The sequence below is a fragment of the Salminus brasiliensis genome, chromosome 8 (assembly GCF_030463535.1).
Source record: "Salminus brasiliensis chromosome 8, fSalBra1.hap2, whole genome shotgun sequence".
In the NCBI taxonomy this organism is placed as follows: Eukaryota; Metazoa; Chordata; class Actinopteri; order Characiformes; family Bryconidae; genus Salminus; species Salminus brasiliensis.
The window spans coordinates 14,920,703-14,943,489 of NC_132885.1; the positions used below are offsets into that span (position 1 = coordinate 14,920,703).

General features: G+C 42.0%; 1 protein-coding gene across 10 annotated transcripts in view; it reads left to right on the forward strand.

The window, feature by feature from the left end:
• Positions 1–22,787, forward strand: part of baz2bb (bromodomain adjacent to zinc finger domain, 2Bb) — a 77,149-nt gene that overhangs the window by 52,052 nt on the left and 2,310 nt on the right. For 4 of the 10 annotated variants that reach the window (XM_072685733.1, XM_072685735.1, XM_072685736.1 and 1 more), the window contains 29 exons: positions 23–640; positions 2,142–2,715; positions 3,939–4,250; positions 4,332–4,392; positions 5,161–5,269; positions 5,449–5,550; positions 6,477–6,705; positions 6,957–7,049; positions 8,415–8,476; positions 8,930–8,995; positions 10,478–10,543; positions 11,034–11,078; positions 11,340–11,372; positions 12,047–12,112; positions 12,960–13,100; positions 13,703–13,957; positions 14,525–14,748; positions 14,865–14,939; positions 15,085–15,316; positions 15,652–15,714; positions 15,987–16,131; positions 16,245–16,996; positions 17,410–17,692; positions 17,838–17,993; positions 18,491–18,651; positions 19,699–19,988; positions 20,461–20,596; positions 21,958–22,104; positions 22,399–22,685. In XM_072685733.1, the coding sequence (XP_072541834.1) occupies positions 23–640; positions 2,142–2,715; positions 3,939–4,250; positions 4,332–4,392; positions 5,161–5,269; positions 5,449–5,550; positions 6,477–6,705; positions 6,957–7,049; positions 8,415–8,476; positions 8,930–8,995; positions 10,478–10,543; positions 11,034–11,078; positions 11,340–11,372; positions 12,047–12,112; positions 12,960–13,100; positions 13,703–13,957; positions 14,525–14,748; positions 14,865–14,939; positions 15,085–15,316; positions 15,652–15,714; positions 15,987–16,131; positions 16,245–16,996; positions 17,410–17,692; positions 17,838–17,993; positions 18,491–18,651; positions 19,699–19,988; positions 20,461–20,596; positions 21,958–22,104; positions 22,399–22,685 (5,783 nt within the window). The remainder of the gene's footprint in view (positions 1–22; positions 641–2,141; positions 2,716–3,938; positions 4,251–4,331; positions 4,393–5,160; positions 5,270–5,448; positions 5,551–6,476; positions 6,706–6,956; positions 7,050–8,414; positions 8,477–8,929; positions 8,996–10,477; positions 10,544–11,033; positions 11,079–11,339; positions 11,373–12,046; positions 12,113–12,959; positions 13,101–13,702; positions 13,958–14,524; positions 14,749–14,864; positions 14,940–15,084; positions 15,317–15,651; positions 15,715–15,986; positions 16,132–16,244; positions 16,997–17,409; positions 17,693–17,837; positions 17,994–18,490; positions 18,652–19,698; positions 19,989–20,460; positions 20,597–21,957; positions 22,105–22,398; positions 22,686–22,787) is intronic. The other 6 variants (XM_072685740.1, XM_072685738.1, XM_072685743.1 and 3 more) reach the window with 6 other exon arrangements.

Below are 22,787 nucleotides of genomic sequence, written 5' to 3' on the forward strand. Positions count from 1 at the left end.
GTCCTTGTCTCGTTCCTATCAGGATTCATCGCATACAGGCCAAGCGAAGAAAGACTTTGCTGCTGGAAAAGATGTGGACCCTCACAGTAGCCTGCTCTCCACCTACTTACCGAAACAGAACTCCACGCAGCACCTCACACTGTCTCAGGCCAGCCCCCTGTTCTTCCAGAACAGGCTAAAAGTAGAGGCCAGCAAGCACACCAGTGTCATTCACTCTACAGGACTAGCAGCCAACTCGAAGCCCCTCCCCCCCGTCGCTCAACCCAGCAGAGATCGAGCAGCCTCCTCCAGACCACCGGCCCCTTCTCCCAAACCTCTATGTCTTACCTTATCCCCCAAACCTCCATCTCTCTCTTCTTCCCCCCAAAACGTGCCACTTTCTCCTTCCCCCAAACCTCTCCCTCTGTCCTTATCTCCAAAGCGTCACTCTGTCTCTCCATCTCCAAAACCGCATTCGCTCTCCATCTCTCCACAACCCCTCTCTCTCTCCTCCTCTCCAAAAGCCCACACAGCCTCACCTCCTGCCAAGCCTCCCTCTCCCAGACCCCCCTCCCTGTTCCCTGAAAACCTCAGGATCGCCAGCAGGAGTTCCCCTGAAAAGCCGCTCCAGCACACCAATGACTTTGCTCATCTCAAACAGGTGCCTGCCTCTCACTCCATCTTTCTTGTTTATGCTCTTATCTTAGGGAAGGACAGGGCACAATCTAACCAGTACAAGTTGTGTTTGACAATTGAGTGACAATTTGAATTTATCTGAATTACAGGCACAAAGAAGGTGATTCAAATAATATTTTATAACATAGTATACACGTCATCTAAATAAAAGAGTTAAAGTCACAGAATTCACAGCAGACTAAGCTGGTGCTATGACCCTGAGAATTCCTGGTTTGAATCTTGGGTCATGCTGATTGCCATCAGCAGCCAGAGCCCAAGAGAGCACAACTGGCCTTGCTCTTTCCCCACATCACTGCGGTGTAATGTTGTCTGTTAGCTGATGCATCAGAGCTGGGTATCCGGCGTCTTCCTCAGAGCACAAATGTTGCATCTGTGGCGGTTGGGAAAAAAGACTGGTTGTGCATGTGTTGAAGGAGGCACGTCCAACCTCACCCTCCCAGTATCGGGAGCATTACATGTGACTGGGGAGAGCACTAATTAGTCGCTTTGGTAATTGGGGAAAAGGGGGAAAAAAAATAAATCAGTAGAATATTTGATGTCCTGCTGTCCTATCTTAGGTTATATTTATTAGGAAGTTATTTTTATATTTATTCTACATTTCGTCTTGTTCACAAAGCGGTAGGTGCTCAAAACAAGCTTTGTATTTAAAACATTTATTAAATAAAAAAATGAATTCAAATTTTTAGTTTCTGTTAATATATACAAATTATTTACCAACAACCAAAATGTTTTGTGACCTGCCTTCTGTTTCCACAGGATTTGAGTGGAACAAAGGTGGTCAGATATGTAGATCAACATGTTAAAATTGATGCATGCACAGCTAAGTACAGCATTGGCTGACTGCATATTATCATTGCCCAGTATTTAGCCTAATTCCATAGTTCAGTATGTTTTCTTTTCTTTTTAGTTTGTGTAATTTATTCTTGAGTCATTTGTTTTGTGAAAAGCTGCCTTGAAAAGGTCACTGTGTGTGAATGTGTCTGAGCCAAAGCCCGTCACAGTAGCTTTGCACTGGTTTGCCCACTGTATATGACTGACAGCGATAGCGCTGTTGGCTTGCCACAAACATTGCCACTGCCATCATGCAGACAACCAATTAACCGTGTGCTGGATTTGGATGCTTGTATTAGAGCAGGGTGAAGACTCTACCCATTCTAACCGCTGTAATTACAATGACCCGCTTTAGCATCTTGGACTCATAATTATCCTATGATGGATGTAGTAGCATGAAAGAATGTGTGTACACTGCCTCCTTTTGCACTTTTAAATGGAAGGGCAGTAAGCAGTTTAAAATATTTATAAGATGTTTCATATTTTTTAGATATGCATGTTTGTAATTGAACATTTCTGCTGTTATGACATAGTTAACAATTCTCAGTTATTGATTTGCTATTTTTTTCTATACAATAAGTATAAAAAATAGACTCTCAATTAAGTGTACTTTGTTCTGTCTTTTTTTCTTTCAGGAACCCTTCAGACTTGTATTTCCCACACAGCTGAGGGAAAGCCTGGATGCCACTAAACCCCTGAAGAAAGACACGCCTCGTGGCGTCCATAAGCGCCAGTCTTCCCACATTGAGCACCAGCACTCAAACCTGTTTCTCCCCTCCTCCCTGCTAGAGAACCCTCACCCCAATGGAATCATCCAAAGTGTCGAGCAGGATGCCCCACTAGACCTCATCACCAAACCTCGCCCACATAGCTCCAAAACGCCTGATAAGCCTTTACTAGTAGCTGCCAATCCCTGTTTCAACACGCCCATCAACCTGACCACCGGAGTCAAGGAGCGCTCCTCTGGACTCATTGCCCCAAGCCAAGCCACACAGAATTCACCCAGGCCAAGCTCAAGAGCAGCCCAGAGGAAGGCCTCCAGGCCTGTGCACAGGGCAGGGACACACAGCCACCTTCTTCAGTCCCTGGTGGAAGTGTTCAGAGGAACGGAGTCGGACATTACCAGCAGCAAAGACTCGGATGACTCTGTGGTGGATGAGGATGAGGTAGAAGATGAAGATGACAAAGATTCAGATGACAGTCTAACAGGTGAGTTCAATTAAAGAAATAATTGAACAGAAAAAAAATTATTTTATAAATTTTCTAATTACTGATACTCATTAACTAAGATGTTTGGTGTCTGAAGTTTGCTTCTGTAGATTTGCACTGGAGGTAGGAAGGCTATTCTAACTTACAATCAATAAATGATGCACTGAAAAGCATAGATATGCTGCCACTCTTGCCTATTATATAGATAATTATATAGATAATGGTCTGTCAAACAGTCAAACAGACGTTTTACATAAAAACTTGAGTCCAGACATTTCCACAGTTCAATGTGGTTTAGGCAAGCTGCGCTTATGTAGTGTGTGAATTCGCTGAAGAATTACCTGCCCTGTCTACAAATCGGCTAACTTGGACGTTACCAGGGCTTTGCACTTGGAAAGCTGGCAGGATAAAGTCTGGGTAACGCTCTATCCAAATGATGCAGACATTTGCGATCACACATACAGGCCCTCCGGGTAATGACCTGAAAAGTCCTGGGTTACCATGCATGTCTGAAAAGGGCTTTAGAAATCACTTAACCAAGTCTATTTTGAATTACTCGGCAAATCTATGTAAGTTTAACCAAATATTAGCTCCAGTATTTTTTTGACTATCCACTAAAAATATTTGGGTTTGAGATCACCAACCTAATGGAGGAATAGAAGACGTTAGATAAAAATGTATGTTTAAGTTTTTATTTCCTGATATTGTTTTGGAACTTTGTTTCAGAACTGCTCATTTCTGTATTTCTTTTCAAAATGCAGTCCGACCTTCTGGTTTTCCTGTGGATAAGTGTTCTGCAGCTTATGATTTGTCATGTCTTTCTGCTCTCAAAGTTTCTATCTAGATGTAAATATCAAGAAGTAAAAGCTTAAAAGTCTGATCTCACTTTCATCTTTTCATTTTAAACCCAGCGGTCTTCAGTGTATAGCAAAGCAAACAAATGCCTTGCCATTCCAGTTGACTCAGAGAAGAATGCCAATAACCCCTTATAGCTGCAGTGCAAGACTGCAGAAACAAACTCTGATGATCATCTATAGGTTTAGTTGAGATTTAGTGAGTCTTTTATCCTCTGTCTGCTGATTGAACATATAATTAAAATTGGTTTGTTTAGGTTAAAGTTTGACTAATAACATTGACATCAACATCATCTTGACACAGATTGGTAATTGGCTAATGGTGTTTATTTTGGAGAAAATCTCTCACTCTGCAATCTCATTTTGCAGACTCTGAAAGTAATCTGGATAGTGACTCTGATGATGATGATGACGACGATGATGATGATGAGGATGAACCAGAGGACAACAAAGATGAAGAACTGGAGACTGATACGGAGAATGAGAGAACACCACTGAAACTCAATAAAAGCTCAGCCTCCCTGACAGACGGCACCCCCACCATGGTCTCCAGCGCTGCATCCCTCAATCTACAAATTCATAATCTTTCGACTATGCCCATGTCCACTATTGTGACCAGCTCTGGCACAATGGTCTATCCCAGTACCCCATCCTCATCAAACAGTCTGCCCACACCTCCAGGTACCATCGCACACTAAAGAAGTCTGGTTGATGGGGATTGTCAGTGTGTGTTTTCACTTACTGATGACCGTTTGCTTTCAGGCTCAAGAAAGCGAAGGAGAGTGACTGATGAGGGGGCGTTGCGGAGGCCTCTCGATTATGGGTAAGAGATCCGCTCAGGGTAAAAGAGCTAGTATAAATGTATAAAACATGAGTAAGGTTTATCCAGGCAGCGTAGGAAATGTGTGAGCCTGTTTCCATGATTTGTGAGCAAATTATAGCCAGTTGTCTCAGTAGCACAAGTCATAGAAACATCAGAAAACAATAAGAAGCAAATTGAGGTTGCTCTGTAGAAAGAATGAAAGCAAAGCTACAGAGAACCAAGTGTAGAGAGAGTGAGGGAACGTGAGAAGACTTTGGGCTGTGTAGTCTCGGTCCACGCTCCACTGAATACTTGCTCAGGCTTGCATGACTAAAGGCATGACACCTGTCCAGAGGAGGACAGAAGAGAAGCTGCACTCTTTCTGGCCTCTGCACCTCATCCATTTATCTGTCCGTCCGTCCGTCCGTCTGTCCTTCCATTCCATTGTTCCATTCTGACTGATGGGATCTGCTGGCACAGAAATGCAGTGACTCCAAGTCTCTGGAGTATCCCTGTGTGTGAGTCACAGCTGGCTGAGCCTTCAGAGCCTCATTTGAATAAGTGACCTGTTTTGTGCCAGGTTTCTGTGCCAGGCTGCCGTGACTGAGGTTGACAAAGATAGTTCATTAAGGTGGAAGAGTCACTCTCAGTAGCTTTACTGCCATATGTTTTAAGAGTTTTAGGCAAATGAGTTTGATTTGTGATTATTTTTGTCTGTGTAGGTGTTTGTGTGTCTAGTGCCCACGTTTGACTTGTTCTGGTGTGCTTCAATCCTGCATTTCTCTTCAGGTGGCAAAGAGAGACCCGCATCAGGAGTATCTGTGGGCGGATACAGGGAGAGGTTGCTTATTACGCCCCCTGTGGCAAAAAACTCAAACAGTACCCAGATGTCATGAAGGTAAGGAAAAATCTTGCTGATCACTTGTACTTTTCACCTGGGATCTCAAGATGCAGAGCTCCTGAACTTGTTAGAAGTGGAACAGGTGTTGTTAAACCAACTCTCATAAGCTGAATGTGATGAAGATTTGTATCTGCTTATAATGGTTTTCCTCAGCTAACTCTTGTTGCTTTTTACAGTATCTAGCACGGAATGGAATAAGTGAGATCACCCGTGACCATTTTAGCTTCAGTGCTAAAATAAGGGTCGGGGACTTCTATGAAGCTAGAGAAGGACCAGAGGTGACTGCTTGTTTTATTACATATTCATTCCTATTCTGTAGTTTGTTTGTTTTTTTAGTTTTTCTGATATTTTAGTCAGAAATAAATCTCTGACTTTTTTTTTTTTTTTTTTTTTTTTCAGCCTTCACTGAAAAATGTGTTGGTCTGAGTGCATGGAAAATGTTCTGTTGTAATCCTGTATGTGTGAGCCCTTGACGGTTAAAAGTGAATTATGCAACAATTTAGCAGTTAGAGTTTCTGAAATAGCAACACTGAACAGGAAACGCTGAGATAACCGCTTAACTGACAAGGCCACTAAGGCAGCACAGTATTTTACTGAGGTTTCTTTAGAATTGCTACTTCTGATTTGGGTACTACAATAACAGTCACATGTTTACACACCCTGGGTTGAATGCTTTTTCATGCCTTAATACATGTAAAGCCTTATGCTGAAACATTTATAATTAAAATATAATATAAATAAAATCTATATTCCTATGTATGGATGTTCCCTCCACTTCTCTGCACGGCTGTGCCAATGGGTCAATGCTAGCACATCAAACAAAACAACCTGCCACTGATGCTACATCACTGGAAAGCTTAACATGCTTGGAGGAGATCACTGACTGCGGAGCCGGTTACATCAACTGACAGACTCCCATACTAGCTGGGAACACTGAAACAGAAGCAGGGTCATCATACCCTCCCAGAGGGGCTGAGTCCAGCTATTCTTCACTGTGAATCAGACTTTGAACAGTTTTTACTGTTTTGTTGTGCTCATAGTTATGTAAAAATATAGGTGTGAGTAGGTGTGTCCACTTGGTACTGTGTATAATTTACTTCACAATTTATAGTCGCAATGAAAGTAGCCTGCACTGCTAGACTGACAGTGCTTGTTTATATTAGAGTACTGATTTGTTTTCTTTTGCTGTGCTGTTGATTTCCAGGGTTTACAGTGGTGCTTGCTAAAAGAGGACGAGGTCATTCCTCGTATCCTGGCAATGGAGGGTCGGAGAGGTCGTCCTAAGAGCCTGGAGCTCCAGCATCCGGCCGACGCCTCTGGTGGTGAGCCCCTCCGTTCCCGCCACAGGAAGGGAAGGCAGGCTGCTAACTTGGGGGAGGCTGAAGCTGCTAGTGCTGCAGATGCTAAACTGCTGCGCAGGCTGGAGGCCCAGGGTAAGAGCCTGTTCCATGAGTGTGATGTCCAGCAGATGACTTGCTCTTTCCTCTGGATTGCATTTAACAAAAGAGACAACAGGGCTCTTTGACAAACTATTTAGACACCTTACACCGCAATAGCTTTGGCCTACTGAGCAAAAGCAGCATGCAAGCTGTTTTTTTCCTCTACTCGTCAGCCTTTCTGGGCATTATGATGGGCACTGAGCGTATGAATAATCACCCTCCACTTCCTGTTTCCTCTGGGTCAGAGATTGCACGGCAGGCAGCTCAGATAAAGCTGATGCGAAAGCTGGAGAAGCAGGCCCTTGCACGAGCTGCTAAAGAAGCCAAGAGACAGCAAGGTAAATGCATTATACTCCGCACAGCTAGGCCGCATCTTTCTTTGACAGGACAGTCTGTTATGCATGGCATTTTGCAGTGTGCAGCTGGATAGTCTGCAAGCAGTCTGCACTACACACTATATTCTCACACAATACACAGTTTTTAAATCCAGCATATTGAGAGAGCCATCATTTCTTTTGTATAGTGTAGCGGTATTACTTTTTTGAAATAGGCATTACACAGTATCTAAATGTTTGGGTTGGTTTCCCTGACAGGAATTTAGTCTAGTCCTGGACTACACAGCATGCTGGATGAAGATTTCCCATTGAAAGGACAAGGTAGTCCAGGACAAAGCTTAATCCCGGTCTAGAAAACTGACCCTTACTGACTGTCCACATACCAAGAACACTAAGCCGCACAAACAGCCCATTTTGAATTCACTGTTTTCTGTAAAAAAAAAAAAGTAGATCTGTCTTTTTAGCCCTAAGCAGTTTTGCCCCCTCTTACCTTATAGGGAGTGTATAGTTTGTAGTGTATAGGCAGCCTGCAATTTTTTAAATGGGGTATGTTACATGACAACCAATCATAACAGGGCTAATGTGTGTGTGTGTGTGTGTGTGTGTATATATGTATATATATATGTGTGTATATATATATATATATATATATATATATATATATATATATATATATATATATATGTGCGTGCGTGCGTGCGTGCGTGCGTGCGTGTGTGTATATATATATATGTGTATATATATATATATATATATATATATATATATATATATATATATATATATATATGTATATATGTATATATATGTGTGTATATGTGTATATATATATGTATGTATATATATATATATATATATATATATATATATATATATATATATATATATATATGTGTATATATATGTGTATATATATATATATCTCTTAGAGGCACAGTGACAAAAGCAGGCTGTGTAAAACAACAACTCAAACATCATAAGTAAACATCAGGGACAAGCCATTACAGAGACGCAGGATCTCAACAGGCCTAAATTATTTTAAACTACCCTGGCCTCCCATTCTTTCTCATTGTAGTAGGTCATTATTATTATTATTATTATTATTATTAATAATAATAACATCCTGTTACATTACCCACCATTTGCAGTAAAACTTGTTTGTAGGCTACAGGAGTACTCCATTTCAGACATGTATCTTTAGTTGTTTAGTGCTTAAATAGAGGTTTGGGTAGAATGATTATTAATTCCTTATTTAAATTTGATAATCAGTAATCATTACGCAAACAGGCACCCGAAATCCAATGGTATGCGGTACAGCATAACTGGAGTATGTGTATAGCTGGAGCTAAGCTTGTGGTGTGATTTCAGCTCTGCTGGCAGCGGAGGAGAAGCGGAAGCAGAAGGAACAGCTAAAGATTTTGAAGCAGCAGGTATAGTCTTCACCCTTGTTTCCCCACAGTGCTGTATGAACCTTCAACAGACCTTTTACCTCCTCTTAAAGGAAACCCCACAGTGTTCCTGCTGCCCTTCACTATCTAGAAACATTCAGCCTGTCTGCCTGGCTAATCACACTGATTGTTATTAATAGATCTTTAGTGGGGAGTTTACAACAGCTGTGTGAAGGAATACTGATACACATTAGACCAGAGAAATGAGCTGTTCAGAACACAAAATAAGCATGTGCTGGAATGTGCATGTGTGACCTTAAGATTTCTCAGTTCATATATCAGTGTCAGAGCTTTAAGGTTTTCAGAAGGTATTAATATACTGAAGGCCTAATGAAAGTCAGTATGGACCACATGTTTTGCAGAACACCTGAATGCAATCATTCTCACTCGGTTCTTGTTCTGCTGTTTTTCATGCTCTCCCTGTTTCCATAATAGGAGAAGATCAGGAGAATCCAACAGATCCGTATGGAGAAGGAGCTTCGGGCTCAGCAGATACTTGAGGTAAAAAGAAACAGACTTTTTTGCATCTGAAATTGTTTAACTATTATGTACCTATTATTAATGAGGGTAGTAAGAACCTTATACATGACGTGACACCATTTTATTTTACCTTAGTAAGCCCTTGAGGTGCATTACACCGTATACTCTGCATGAACTGTATAGAATCACCAATTATAAAAGTAACAAACTGTTATTACATAGAACAGTACAGTGGACAATCTACACTTCAGAATATTTATATTATATTATTTGTTAGTGCATGTTGATTGCTCTGTACCACTTGCTGGAGTAGTCATTCCCCTCTAGCTCAATGGCCTTTGGGACACCACTGTTAAGCCATGTGCGGGAAGTCCATTGTGGGTACACCTTCACTACAGCGGCTCTGGAACATCGTGCAAATTAGCGGTTTCTGAGATGCTACCACCCTTCGCCCTGTACCATTTTATACTTACTAGTGCTTTTGGACAATCGTGTCCTTAGACTATCGTTTCACACTCTGCTACAACTGACTGGCATGCTTGCTTATTTGTACATGCAGCAAAGCCTGTCATGTGGCAACTGTGTCGTCTCGGGCCAAATTCATTCTAAACAGAAAATATTCTGATATGGCTCTGACATTGGGCCAAATGGTGGTAGTACCTTGGAAATTCCTAAATATAAAATGTAATTACAGTCGGATCTCTAAAAGAGAGCTCTTCTTTAGTCCTCATTTTTTTAATCACTGAAAATCTAGCTGGCACTCGAGTTAATGTAGACCTAAACCAATAAAGTCAGTTACAGCACATTGCATGTAACTGGAATAGATGAAGCAAGCACAGAACTCTGTCTGTGTCTGCAGTTTTGTTGCCTTTGCTCTGAAGCCGCTATGCTTGGCTAGCCAACCTTAACAGGCTTTTTCATAGCATGTAATTACATATTTAAATGAAAACTTAATTATTCTTTCTTAGTTTTTCCTCTCTTTAAATCTCTTGGAGTGTTTTGCTATTTTCAAGTTAATGGGATCAAAGAATGGCTGCCTTCTGATCTGGAGTACATGCTTGTAATATTAAACAGCCGCTTCCACATAAGAGGTTCAGTTCACTCGTCCTGCCCCCACCCACCCCACTCTCTTGTGCTCTCTCTTCTTCTTTTTCAACAGGAAAAAACCCTCCTTGTTTAGACTGTTGAACATGACAGTTATACAAAATGTTCTTGTTGGTTTCAAAATCTCCCACAGATCCGCATTGCGAAACAAGTGTGATTGAGTAGCTGATGGACAATCAGATCATTCTTTGTGCCGTAACTGTGCTGTGAGCCTTGGTGGTCTAGGCCTGTTTAGATTGGAGTGCTCAGAGAAAATAAAATGCAGTTTGAATGATTTATATTTATTATGTAATGAAGGGCAAATTATGGTGCTGGATCAGAAGTTACTGTTCTGCATCTCCTTTTGATAAATGACCCAGCCATTCCCCACCCCCTTACCCTGATCTTTGTTTTTTTCAGGCAAAGAGAAAAAAGAAGGAGGAGGCCGCCAATGCAAGAATATTAGAAGCTGAAAAACGAATAAAGGTGAGTTCAGAATAGTTCAGTCAGGTTTCTTTCATCATAGTTAATAAGCTACTTTGAGTGTTTATCGTGATCTTGTAGAAAATAACTGACTGTATGGCAAACACAAACTGTGAAGCATGCAGGGGGAAATGTCATGGTTTGGGGCTGCTTTGGCAAGAGCTGGCAAGCTCTCAATCTTAAATTCACTCTGAATTTTTTTTTATTGTATCAAAGGGTATGTCAGAAAAATGTAAGACCCTATGTACAGAAAGCTAAAACAAAGGTGGACCATTTAACATGACAATGACCCAAAACATTCCAGTAAATCCAGAGAAACGGCTCAAAAAAGTTCTGGAGATCTTGAATAGCCCGGATCACAGTTCGGATCTGAATCTTTTTTGATATGCTGTGATAAAAAAACCCAAAAATCACACAGCAATCACACACACTCTCCACCTCTTCCTCCATCTGATGTATTGCTAATCTATTTATTTGTGCTGTCTTCTCGCAGGAAAAGGAACTGCGCAGACAGCAGGCCATGATTCTGAAGCATCAGGTATGCATCATCAGTCCGTCCCTCAAAATGCCACTCAATCTCCCAACAATTCAGCTTCTGCCTGCTGGAGAAGGGCTCTCGATCCGAAACACTGTGCATTTCTCTGTTGAATATCTCTGAATTGTCTCAGCACTCAACTTTCATGGTCCTATATTCTTTAAATGTTTGGAGTACCACTCGCTTGGGGAATTGTTTATGGTTTTCTCAACTGTAGTTTTTTTTTTCTTTCTGTCTTAATCCTTTGCCAACTCTTTCTGGCAGGAGTTGGAGAGGCATAGACTAGATATGGTATGGGTATGTTTACTTTTGTACATCTACCACCATGTTGTGACTTGACGTGATGTGGTCGTCCATTGTGTTATGTATATGCAGGCTGCTGTCACCCTTACGTTTCCTTTTGCATGGCTCGCAAGGCATCGCATACTCTGTTCCAGGGAGAGAGAAATATTCTGCACACAAATCCAAAACGACCAAATAGTATGTAGTGTCAGGAGGCTGATTGGTTTGTGTATGTTCAGCATGTCTGTCAGTAGGTTACTCGCAAATTTCTGACAGCGATTCTCTCATAATCATCATTAATTGTCGGTCTGATGTGACCACATCCATGTATCCTGGTCCAGCAAAGGGTTCTCGCTCCCTTGTTCAGCTTGCTGTGCTCTAAAAAGCAGTGCTTCAAAGCTTCCAATTTAATGAATAACACTAGTCTAAACTAAACCCAGTTCCTTCTTTTCATTTTTAGTGGCAAATGTTGAGGAACTGACCAGTATTGGCTTTGCAGATACTGACGCACTTTTCTGACTCCAACTTTAAACATGCGCTGTGTGTCTGTCATGTGCCTGCTGCCCTTTTCCTGTTTTGCTTGGTTGACTTGATTTTGCGTTCTTATGCTTTACTAAAATTATTTCATTTATGTATCATAAAAATGTGTTTACCTCTCTCTACCTCTCTCTGTCTCTATTGTATTGTAGGAGCGGGAGAGACGGAGGCAGCACATGCTGTTGATGAAAGCCATGGAAGCTCGGAAGAGAGCAGAGGTGTGCATGGCTCTATGCAATGCTTATGATTTTCTGTTGTGGGGTCACAGTATTGGGGGTGTTCAGACCGTTCCTTTTTAAACTCTTTAAAGTGCACTTTTTAATTATTGTCTATGAAAGTTTTTACCTAATTGTCCTCCTTGTTAGTACTCTCCCTCAAACACATGTAATGCTCCTGAGACTGTGAGGGTGAGGACGGTGGCATGCCTCCTCCAGCATGTGCGCAACCAGCTGCCACCTCTTTTTTTGAACTGCCACTGATGTTACATTACTGGGCAGCCAACGCGCTCTGAGGAAGCAGGCGCCCGTGCCAGCCAGCAACACACTGAAGTAATGTGCAGAGAAAGCGAGCCATCTACCCACCTGGAGAGAGCAAGGCCTATTGTGTTCTCTCAGGCTCGACTTTACTTTTTGAAACTGCACATTTATGTTTGGAAAAACCACCGGCAGTAGAGGGCCATATATAATCACAGCTGTCCGATCAGTACCGAGGCCACTCGTCACTCATCCAACATGTAACACTCCAACACTGCTTGTAATTAAGGATGAGCTGTTTAAAACAGTGCCCGTTCAGCCTGTATTAGCTGTAAAACCACACTTGCACATACATGAGGAAAGAAATGGAGGTTATTACTTAATGTCATATTACTCTATTCGTGCATGTGTCTCTCTTTCTATCTCTGAGTCTCTCTCCCTTTCCCTTAGTTTGAGCTATGAATAAAAGGTGTGAATCCATCCCTTGATTAATTCCCAGTGAAAATACCAAGTTGAATGGTAATAGCTTCCACTGCGCTGTGCTCTAGTCGATGCTGCACGCATTTCTCACTCCTCTCTGCTGTGGCTGCAGGAGAAAGAGCGCCTGAAGCAGGAGAAGAGAGACGAGAAGCGCTTAAACAAAGAGCGCAAACTGGAGCAGAGGCGGCTGGAGCTGGAGATGGCCAAAGAGCTGAACAAACCTAATGAGGACATGTGTCTGCCAGATCAGAAGGTATTCTTTCTAAGAATTCTTAATACTAAAACTTAAGTTATACCTGGTCCTTAAAGACAATGTGTGTTGAACTTTATTACACTGGCTTTTTTGTATGCATTCTGTGTTCTATGACATAATGTATGTGTAGTACAGGCAATATTGGACTGTGCGACTGGGATGTGGAACACAGCACTGCCATCTAGTGGCTGTATGTGTACTGCCAGGTCTAAACAGGCCTGGAGTTTTAATTTAAACCCAGATATAGCATGAGAACATTCTGCGTAGGTCCAGCTTGACCCTCCAGCAGCTAATTTTGAAGTAGTCAGTTCTTCCTACTGAAGAATTGACTTATATGGTTATGGAAAACCCACAGTCCCACAGTAACACATAACAATTCTGAACCCAGTGGAACGTTTTTTTTTTTTTTTTTTAATCTGGAGATTGAAGGCAACACGTTTCTAATGACACCTAATTATTTCAAGCTCTGATGCCTGCTACAACAGTGACATTTGAGGGGGAAGAGACCACTGTAATTGGTGTATTGATGTACTTGGTTGCTTTGTTTCCATGGGTGTGTGTCTTGAAAAGTGATACTCAGCCTTTGTTCCCACCCTTTATAGGCTCTGCCGGAACTGTCTCGTTTGCCAGGGCTGCTCCTCCCAGGCAGCTGTTTTGCGGACTGTCTGATGGTGATTCAGTTCCTGCGCTGCTTTGGGAAGGTGCTGGGCTTGGACAGCAATGCTGAGTTACCCACATTGAATATGCTGCAGGCTGGACTTCTCAACCTGGGCCCCAGCACAGCGCAACTGCAGAACCTGCTCGTACGCCTGCTCTCAGCTGCAGTCTGTGACCCCGGCCTCCCTCCAGGACACAGAGTGAGGAACGCGCACCCACATAGTCACTAAAAAACACATGATTTCTATCTTAGAAGTTACGTCTCTGACTCAAATGCTCCATGCCCACACACATATGGAAGGTTGCTGGTCAGTTCCCCCTTGCCCTTCATTCTGTGTAATCACAGTGGAACAAACTTCTTCAGTCTGGAAAGATAATCAAATGAGAGCAAATCCCTACAGGCCAGTTTCAGCTGCTCAAAGAGCATTCTCACTGCTCACTAAAGACAGACACTATTACTGTTTAAATCAGCACACTTTTCTCATCATTCCTTTTGGTTGAAAATGCACTGGCTTGGCATTTGTCACAAGCCTGAATTTAAAGTTTCCTTTCTGCATCTGGAAAAAAAAACTAGAGTTTCAGTTCTGCTCTAAACGTCAAAGATTACAGAAGTTCAACAAAACAACATCATTTTTGAAAGTTCAGTCTCAGATAAGTTCTTTGGAAACAGAAGTTCTGCTCTTTACAACCAGCTAAACATATTATATTGTTTTCTGTTGAGAAATATAATGTTTATATGCTTCCCTTTATTCATGGTTTTAAACTAGGCTAAAACGGCTCTTGGTGAGCACCTGTGCAGTGTGAACATAAATCGGGAGAATGTGTCCGAGATCCTACAGATCTACATGTCTGCTCATTGCAGTCAGACTGAGCTCGCGCCGTTGGTGGAGAGCCTGAAAACCAAAGCCTTTCAGGCCCACACACCCACTCAGAAAGCCTCCATGCTGGCCTTTCTGGTCAATGAGCTAGCCTGCAGCAAGAGCGTGGTCACGTAAGCCCTGCACCCTCCTCATTCATAAATACAGTAATAAAAGTGAATGAACCTTGGCAAAGTTGAACATTGATGTACTTTTCCATTTTCTGTTATTTTCTCTGGTTTTCATGCAGTGAAATTGACAAAAATATTGACCATATGACAAACCTCAGAAGAGACAAATGGGTCATTGAGGGCAGCCTTCGCAAGTAAGTAGCACATTGAAATAGCCCTCATTTTGATTGATTACAAATACTGATGCACATAATCTTGACAAGACAGCCATTAGTTTAAGATTGAGAGTGGTTGTTTTTGTGTGTTTGTGCGTGTGCGTGTGCGTGCGTGCGTGCACAGGCTGAGAAGTATCTACGCTAAGCGGACAGGGAAGCGTGAGAGCAGCATAGGAGGTGAGGAGAACCATACTCTAGGGACCCCCAGCTCCAGCCACAAGCGCAAGAGGAAAGTTGGAGACAGTGAAGATGATGACGACGAGGACGATGATAGTGATGACCAGGGAGAGGAGGAGGATGATGAAGAGGAAGAGGGACTGAAGAAGGGAAAGAAAACTGAGACGTGTGAGGAAGAGGTATGCAGGATCCAAATAATTAGGAAATGGGATAAAATAAAAAATAAAAAAAACTGGAAACTGGAAAAAGTTCCATTTATATTCCCCAGAAGTAAGTCTAGTTTTTAAAATACAAAGGCTGAAATAATGATTGTAAACCACTAATACAGAAGTGTAAACTAAAAATGTTAACAAAAGGTACATTTTCAAATGTATCATCAGTAACAATAATTCAACATGATTAACCTAACAAAAGGAAGGGGTTTTGATCTGTGTGCAGAATTCTGTAAGAATGATTTGCCTGTTTTGAACATCAGTTTGCAACTTCAGTGCAATATTAAAAGCTTTTTTTTCAGGATGATGGGGATCAGACAGCCAGCTTGGAAGAACTAGAGAGACAGATTGAGAAATTAACAAAGGTAAATAAAGACTTATTAACAAATCATGTGAGTTAGAAATAATGACCTGCCAGAGCTGCCATATTTATGTTAATCAAGGTAGTAACGATGCCTTTAAAGCCCCACAAAATTCCTAAACAGCTTTTGGAAACTATTAGACTAATTAACTTCACATCGTAATTCACATAATAAGAAATAATGACATTTGTGTTTATAGAATCTACCAGCAGGGTTGGAAAGTAGTGGATGATTTTAAAGGTTGTTAAAGGTCTAAAAAGATTGATCTTTTCTAGCACCAGACTCTGATCCGCCGCAAACTTTTCGAGTCGTCACAGTTTTTGCGCTCCATGATGTTTGGACAAGACCGCTATAAGAGGCGCTACTGGGTCCTGCCCCAGTGTGGAGGTGTGTTTGTTGAGGGCATGGAGAGTGGAGAAGGTAAGACACGTTGATGTGATTTTGAATATCTTTTCACCTTCAGTTGGCTTCCTTTTATAAAAGGCAGCTGTAACCTCATGACTGGTGATGGTTCTGTTGATTGCTTACCTCAGGGCCAGAGGAGCTTCAGAAAGAGAGGGAACGGCTGCAGAATGCTCAGCATGTCCAGGTGAAGGAGGAGCCCATGGAGGTGCCCACTGACAGAGCACTCTGTGCCAGCCCAGAGGTGAAGCGGGAAGCTCCCTCTCCGGACCCAAAGCAGGAGAAAGACTCGCTAAACCTGTTCCTGCAGAAGCCAGGCTCCTTTTCCAAACTAAGCAAGCTGCTGAAGGTGGCAAAGATGTCCTCGGAGTCTCACAACCACCCCCAAGGACTCCCGCCCCCTGCTGCTGTCCTGCCTACAAACACTGAGCCTACATTACCCAACAGCCTTCACAATCAGTCTTCCACCTTAAACCAGGATGTTAAATCTGAACTCACTGCTCCTCCCCTAAGCCCTGCCTTTCTTGGCAACCTGCAGTACCAGCTCCACAGTGACCAGCTCTACCGGGCTCTGACTGAGAAGAATGCTCATTGGTTCAGCCTACTGCCACGATCGCCCTGTGATAACTTCTCTCTGGCGGCCAGTCCAACTCCTCCCCTATCATCATCCTCGCCTCAACCTTGCAGTACCAGAGCGCAATCACCCATCACCAATACAACCCAAGCCAACTCCTCCCTCCCTTCCAACAACCACCACTCAGCCTCTGATGCCAGGACCCAGTCCACATCCTCTTTTTCCCCTGACATCAGCCAGCACTACACCTCTTCAAACAGAACCTCCACTCCTGCAGCAATTAGTAACTTCTCCTTAGCTGCGCTACAGGTGTGTATCTAATTAATATTTCATTAATGTCCTTCATTTTCAGAAAAAAATATGAACTAGCTTTTCAAAATAATGAAATAATAAAAAGCTGGTTAATACAATTTACAAATTACAAAAGCATAAATAAAAGTAACCAGGAGCTGCATTTACAAAAGTGTCTCACGAAAGAAAAGGCAAACTCCTCATATAGGAAGACTCTTATAAACACAAGTGTTACAGAATATAATAGAATAACGTATTCATGAAAATGATTCAATTGAAATTAATTTGATAATACCTGAAAGCAAGACAAGTGACCTTTTAAAACAAAGCAAAGTGTCACCAAACTTTTGATGGGATTTGTGAGATCATACAATTTTGAATGGTTAACCAGTGAATTCCCCCGTAAAAGATGTATTTGTCTCTGTCTACAGAAGCCTGGGATGCACATGATGGGCCTGCCATTCTGTCACTGGCCCACAGGACTGACTGGTGTAAATATGCAGTTTGGTGGTGTGTCCATGTCACCCACACCAGGAAGGGTATATGCTGATGCAGAAGGAATTGGGAATGGGAGCCTCTTTCAGACCCCCACTGTTGGTTTGTGTAAGAGTGAGTCTCTGGAGCAGTCCAGTGAGAAGACCCCCGCTGCAACGTCCCCTGTTGTGGAAATGGGTAAAAACCAGGATCTGCCCTCCCCCCAGCCAATTCCAGAAGGTAATATTCCATAGGAGAAATGCTAACTGCTACTTTCATATACCCATATAGTGGTTTTGAGCATTTTGTTTCAATGCATTCTATATATATATATGTATGTGTGTGTGTGTGTGTGTGTGTGTGTGTGTGTGTGTGTGTGTTGCAGAAATGCTGACTGGCTGGTGGAAGGTGTCTAGCTCAGAGGAATTAAGCAGTATAGTGAATGCATGCCACCCTCGTGGGACCAGAGAGAAAGTGCTGCAGAAACAGTTACAGAAACACATGGAGTACATAATACAAGTCTGTGCCAAGAACAAAGACGGTAGGACCTACATGTCATGTTAACAATGCATGTTAATGTTAATGATATTGAATTCATATGGGCATAGATTGATAATTACACAAATTAAATAATTAATGTATTTATTGTAGTCCAGAAGGGCAGCATTGTTAGGTAGTGCTGGGCTATTGTCCTAAAACATGCATTTTATTCATTTTACTGCATTTGTAGCTCTGTAGAAATGTACAAATTTGTAAGCACATCAAAAGCCCTATATGGCATCCCTACCTATTAATTGTACATTCTGTGTGAATTTTCACATGTCGAAAATTCTAAGCACTTCTACAGACGACTGTTTACTGTTTGTTCAAATTCATTCACTATTTTATCTTTATGGTGTATATTTTTAGTTTGGGGCTCTCTGGAACTATATGGTGTCACTGCCTTTTGGTAATTGTAGACTAACAAGTTAGTCTTTTTTTTGTGTGTGTGTGTGTGTGTGTGTGTGTGTGTGTGTGTGTGTGTGTGTGCGCGAATAGCTGCTGTGATTGATGTGTGTGAAGTGGAACAGAGCCAGGTGTGTGAGGAGACTGTGCTGAGCTGGTGTGTAGAGGAGCATGCCATGGATCTAGACATTGCTGTACTGCAACAGGTGGAGGAGCTTGAGCGCAGAGTCACCTCAGCCAGCCTGCAGGTCAAGGTGAGTGTTGTTCTGTATCTTTACACATTACACACATCATTTGGAAGTTTTATAAACCAGTTGTAAGTTATCGGTGTGCTACTCTAGTGTCTATGTATACCTACCTCATACTCGTACATTGACCATTTTATCGACAACTGTACAATTACCGTTGCTATTAATGTGCAAAGCATATAAGTGTACACAGTAGAGTTGCAGCGGTATACAGTTTTTTTAGGTATACCATGATATGAAAATGTACACAGTATTATAACTGTACATTTGCTTAATACTGTATCGATTTAATACCACCAATTTATTACTATTTTGAGAGTTTAAAAACTGAACAGTCAATTGATTAATGATAATCAGAAGAGTTAATCTATAGTGAAAATAATCATTAGATATAAATGAAATGGTTCAAAAGAGAGACATACAGTATACTGTCATTTATTCAAAAATTATTATTACTATATTACTATAGCACTATTGACTGTAGTCAAACTTTTAATCAACAAAAAACATATTTTCATCATTTTAAGGGTCAGATAATAAAAATATATACAAAAAGAGTAAGAATGATGCAATACCAAATATCCTGAAAATATTGTTGTAACCCCAGTGCACAGTTCAAAACATCCAAGCCACTCTGTTGGCATGCCAAAAGGTCCACCACCCAAATAATGATTTACCCTTAATGGACAGGGTAGAAAGTGTCTGGTAAATTGCAATGTAGGAATGCCATGCTCTATACAAAATGACCTTGGGCTAGACTTCTAATGCTTCTAATATTTGTCTAAATAAGTGTCTCTGGATGGGAGGGTCCACCACAGACTGTAAACATAAATGTTGGAGCACTTGCTAAAATGACCAATGAGGTTTAAGGTCTGCATTGGAATGAAAGTGAAACATAAGTGAAAAATCTACTAAAACCTGGCCAGAAACCCGGTATTAGGTTGGGCCCTGCCAGGTAGAAGACCTACATACAAGTTAAGAATACGTAAAGAACAACTGTGCATATGGCTGTCTTGGTGATGGAACCTTCATTCTGTCTCTCCTGTTGAACAGGGCTGGATGCCTCCAGAGCTGCAGTCTGAGAGCGAGGACCTGGTCTATTATCAGCACAAGGCCATCAGTGAGAATAACAGCGAGCCAATGGACAAATTGGAAACAGCCATTGTACGGCACGCTAATAACCCTTTGGACATAGCAGTGGCACGTCTGTCTGAGCTGGAGCAGAACATCGAGAGAAGGTACCTGAAGAGCCCCTTAAGCACCACCATTCAGATCACTCTGGATAACGTGGGTACGGTCACCGTACCGGCTCCTGCACCATCCCCTAGTGCTGATGGTGATGGGTAGGTCATCCAGGATCATAGTTCCCTCCAACACTGTATCTCACTGCCACGCTCTCTAACTCTCCCTCACTCTCTGTGGATCCCTCACTCACGCTAGCTGGACTTATCCTTCACCGCCCGCTCTCATGCTTTTCACCTTGCACTCTCTCTTGTTGGCTTGCAAATACACTGGAAGGGCCTGGTGCATTTCAGTGAATCTGTTTACACTTACATTTAAAAACCTATCCCTTTTCGAATTGTCTTTTTTTGAGTTTTGGGTATGCATGCGTTGGTAGTGCATTGCATTGGTGGTTTCTGAATTCTCGTGTGAGTGAAAGAGAGAGAGAGAGATATCTCCAGGGCCAAGTGTGCTTTTAAAACATTGCTGACTGAGTGGATGCACACTATTGCTTTGGCAACTATATAAGCAGAGCTGATTGTATTGTGTAGCTCTCAATAGGAATGTTAATCTCTTTCTGGTTCTCTGCAACAGAGGCGAGGAGGACCTGGCTCCAGGGATGAAGCAGTGGCGGAAAGCACTGAGTGAGGTGCGCAGTGGTGCCCAGCTTTCACTCTGTCTGCAACAGCTGCAGCGCTCCATTGCATGGGAGAGATCAATCATGAAAGTGGTAAGGAGGTTGCATGCAAAAGGCTCACATTAATAAAACTATTAATATAATTAATATTAACATAATTCTAACTTTAGACCAGTAGATTTAGATGTGTAGTTTACTAGTGTATAGTAAGTAGTGGGTAGTATACACTCATCAAGCACCTTATTGGGATCGCTATACTAATATGGCCTCCTTTTGCTCTCAAAACAGCATCAGTTCTTCATGGCATGGATATCACATGATCAGATACTGGAAACATTCCTATGAGATTCTGGTCCATGTTGACATGAATGTGCCACTCAATTGCTGATTTTTCAGAAGCACTTTCGTGCTGTAAATCTCTTGATCTGTCACATCGCAGATGTGTTTTATTGGATATACAGGGTTGGATTCATATCTGGTGATGTCATGTTTTTGAAACCAGCTTGAGACGTCTTTTGATTTGTGACATGGTCATGAAGAGATGCACATGTTCAACAACAGTACTCAAACAGCCTGTGTCATTCAAGCGATGACTGACTGTGCTAAGAAAACATTCCCCACACCATTACACCACCTCCATCAGACTGGACTGTTGACACAAGACCGGTTGGGTGCATGGATTCATGCTTTTGGTGCCAAATTCTGACCCTGTGATCTGTGCCTACTCAATGCATGTGTTTTTTTTTGTTTTTTGTTTTTTTTTTGCACCATTCTAGAAACACAAGTGACTATTGTGCTGAATTCCAGGAGATCAACAGATATAGAAATGCTCAAACCAGCCCTTCTTAACATTTTCACACAATCACATTTTTCCCCATTGTAATGGTAATTGATGTGAACATTGCCTGAAGCTGCCGGCCTGTATCTGCAGGATTTTGTGCAGTCTGCCATGGCTGATGTGAATGAATAAGTGTAGGTGTTCCTAATAAAGTGCTTGGTGAGTGAATATAGTTTGAGAGAACAAGGCACAACCTAAGTTTTTTTGGTCTTTGATAAATTATTGAAATAATATTTAAGCATTATTTTGTGTTCCTTTAGAAATATAGTCAAAATTTTATGAGCTGTTCCCACTTGAACCTGTTTTACTGTATTAAAAATGATTGGTAATTTACCTTGTTATGTTGTGCCCTGCTCTCTCTCTCTCTAATGCTTTTGTTTTAGTCTGTAGTTTTTAGTCACCTCATTCAACGTGTTTCTCTGGTATTCGTGTGAGCAGACACATTCATAGCGAGGACATTAGTGTAAGACCAAGTCTAAACCAATCCGGTGCCAACTTTTAGGCCCCTCTAAAGGAACTATACTACCCAGGCATTTCAGATGTGTAGTGAGGATCCATGGAAATTAGCTTTGGTTCCGTGCTGTTGCTGAGTCTCAGTGCTGTGTTGTGGTGTTAGTACTGCCAGATGTGCCGGAAGGGGGACAATGAAGAGCTGCTGCTGCTGTGTGATGGCTGTGATAAAGGATGCCACACATACTGCCATAAACCTCAGATCAGCACCATCCCTGAGGGAGACTGGTTCTGCCCTGCTTGCATAGCCAAGGTTAGGGAGGTAGTGCTTTGATATCAAACAATCACAAAAAATACACATTAAATGAAATGTGAAATATTCTGATGCTACAGGAGGTAGGTCACTCAATTAACTATAGTGAACTGCTGGTGACTAGGAGACCTTTACCTTCATGCCTTTACCAGTAATTATGCCAGTAATAAAGTACATGATTCCAACAGACCAAAAAGAATGCAGACGTCCACCCAGACACTTGCACACCATCTGTCCATAGTAATACTGAAGGAGAATCATTTTCTACTTCATTCTTTCACTTTCCCACTTTAGGCGAGTGATTCGTCCCAGAAGAATAAAAAGCAGGCCAGCCGGCCTAGCGGAGGGGCGAAGAAACCATCTGAGGTCAAGCGCAGCAAGAAAGCATGTGTAGCAGGAGAGGTCTCAGAGGATGATACGGCCAGCACCAGTGCCAGCAGCACACCCAAAAAAGGCGGAAAGGAAACAAAGAAGAGAAAAACTGAGAACTTGTCCACTGATGCTTCTCAGGAGGAGAGCTCAGCACAAGTCAAAAAGGCCAAGACAACACGAGACAACAGTAAAGACCTGGAACTCTGCAGGTATTGGACACGTCATGCTAATTTAAAACATGCCATAAAACTGTATTGTTCAGCTATTCTCTGTCTCTGTCTAGTGTTATCAGATTATTTTTCTTTAAACCT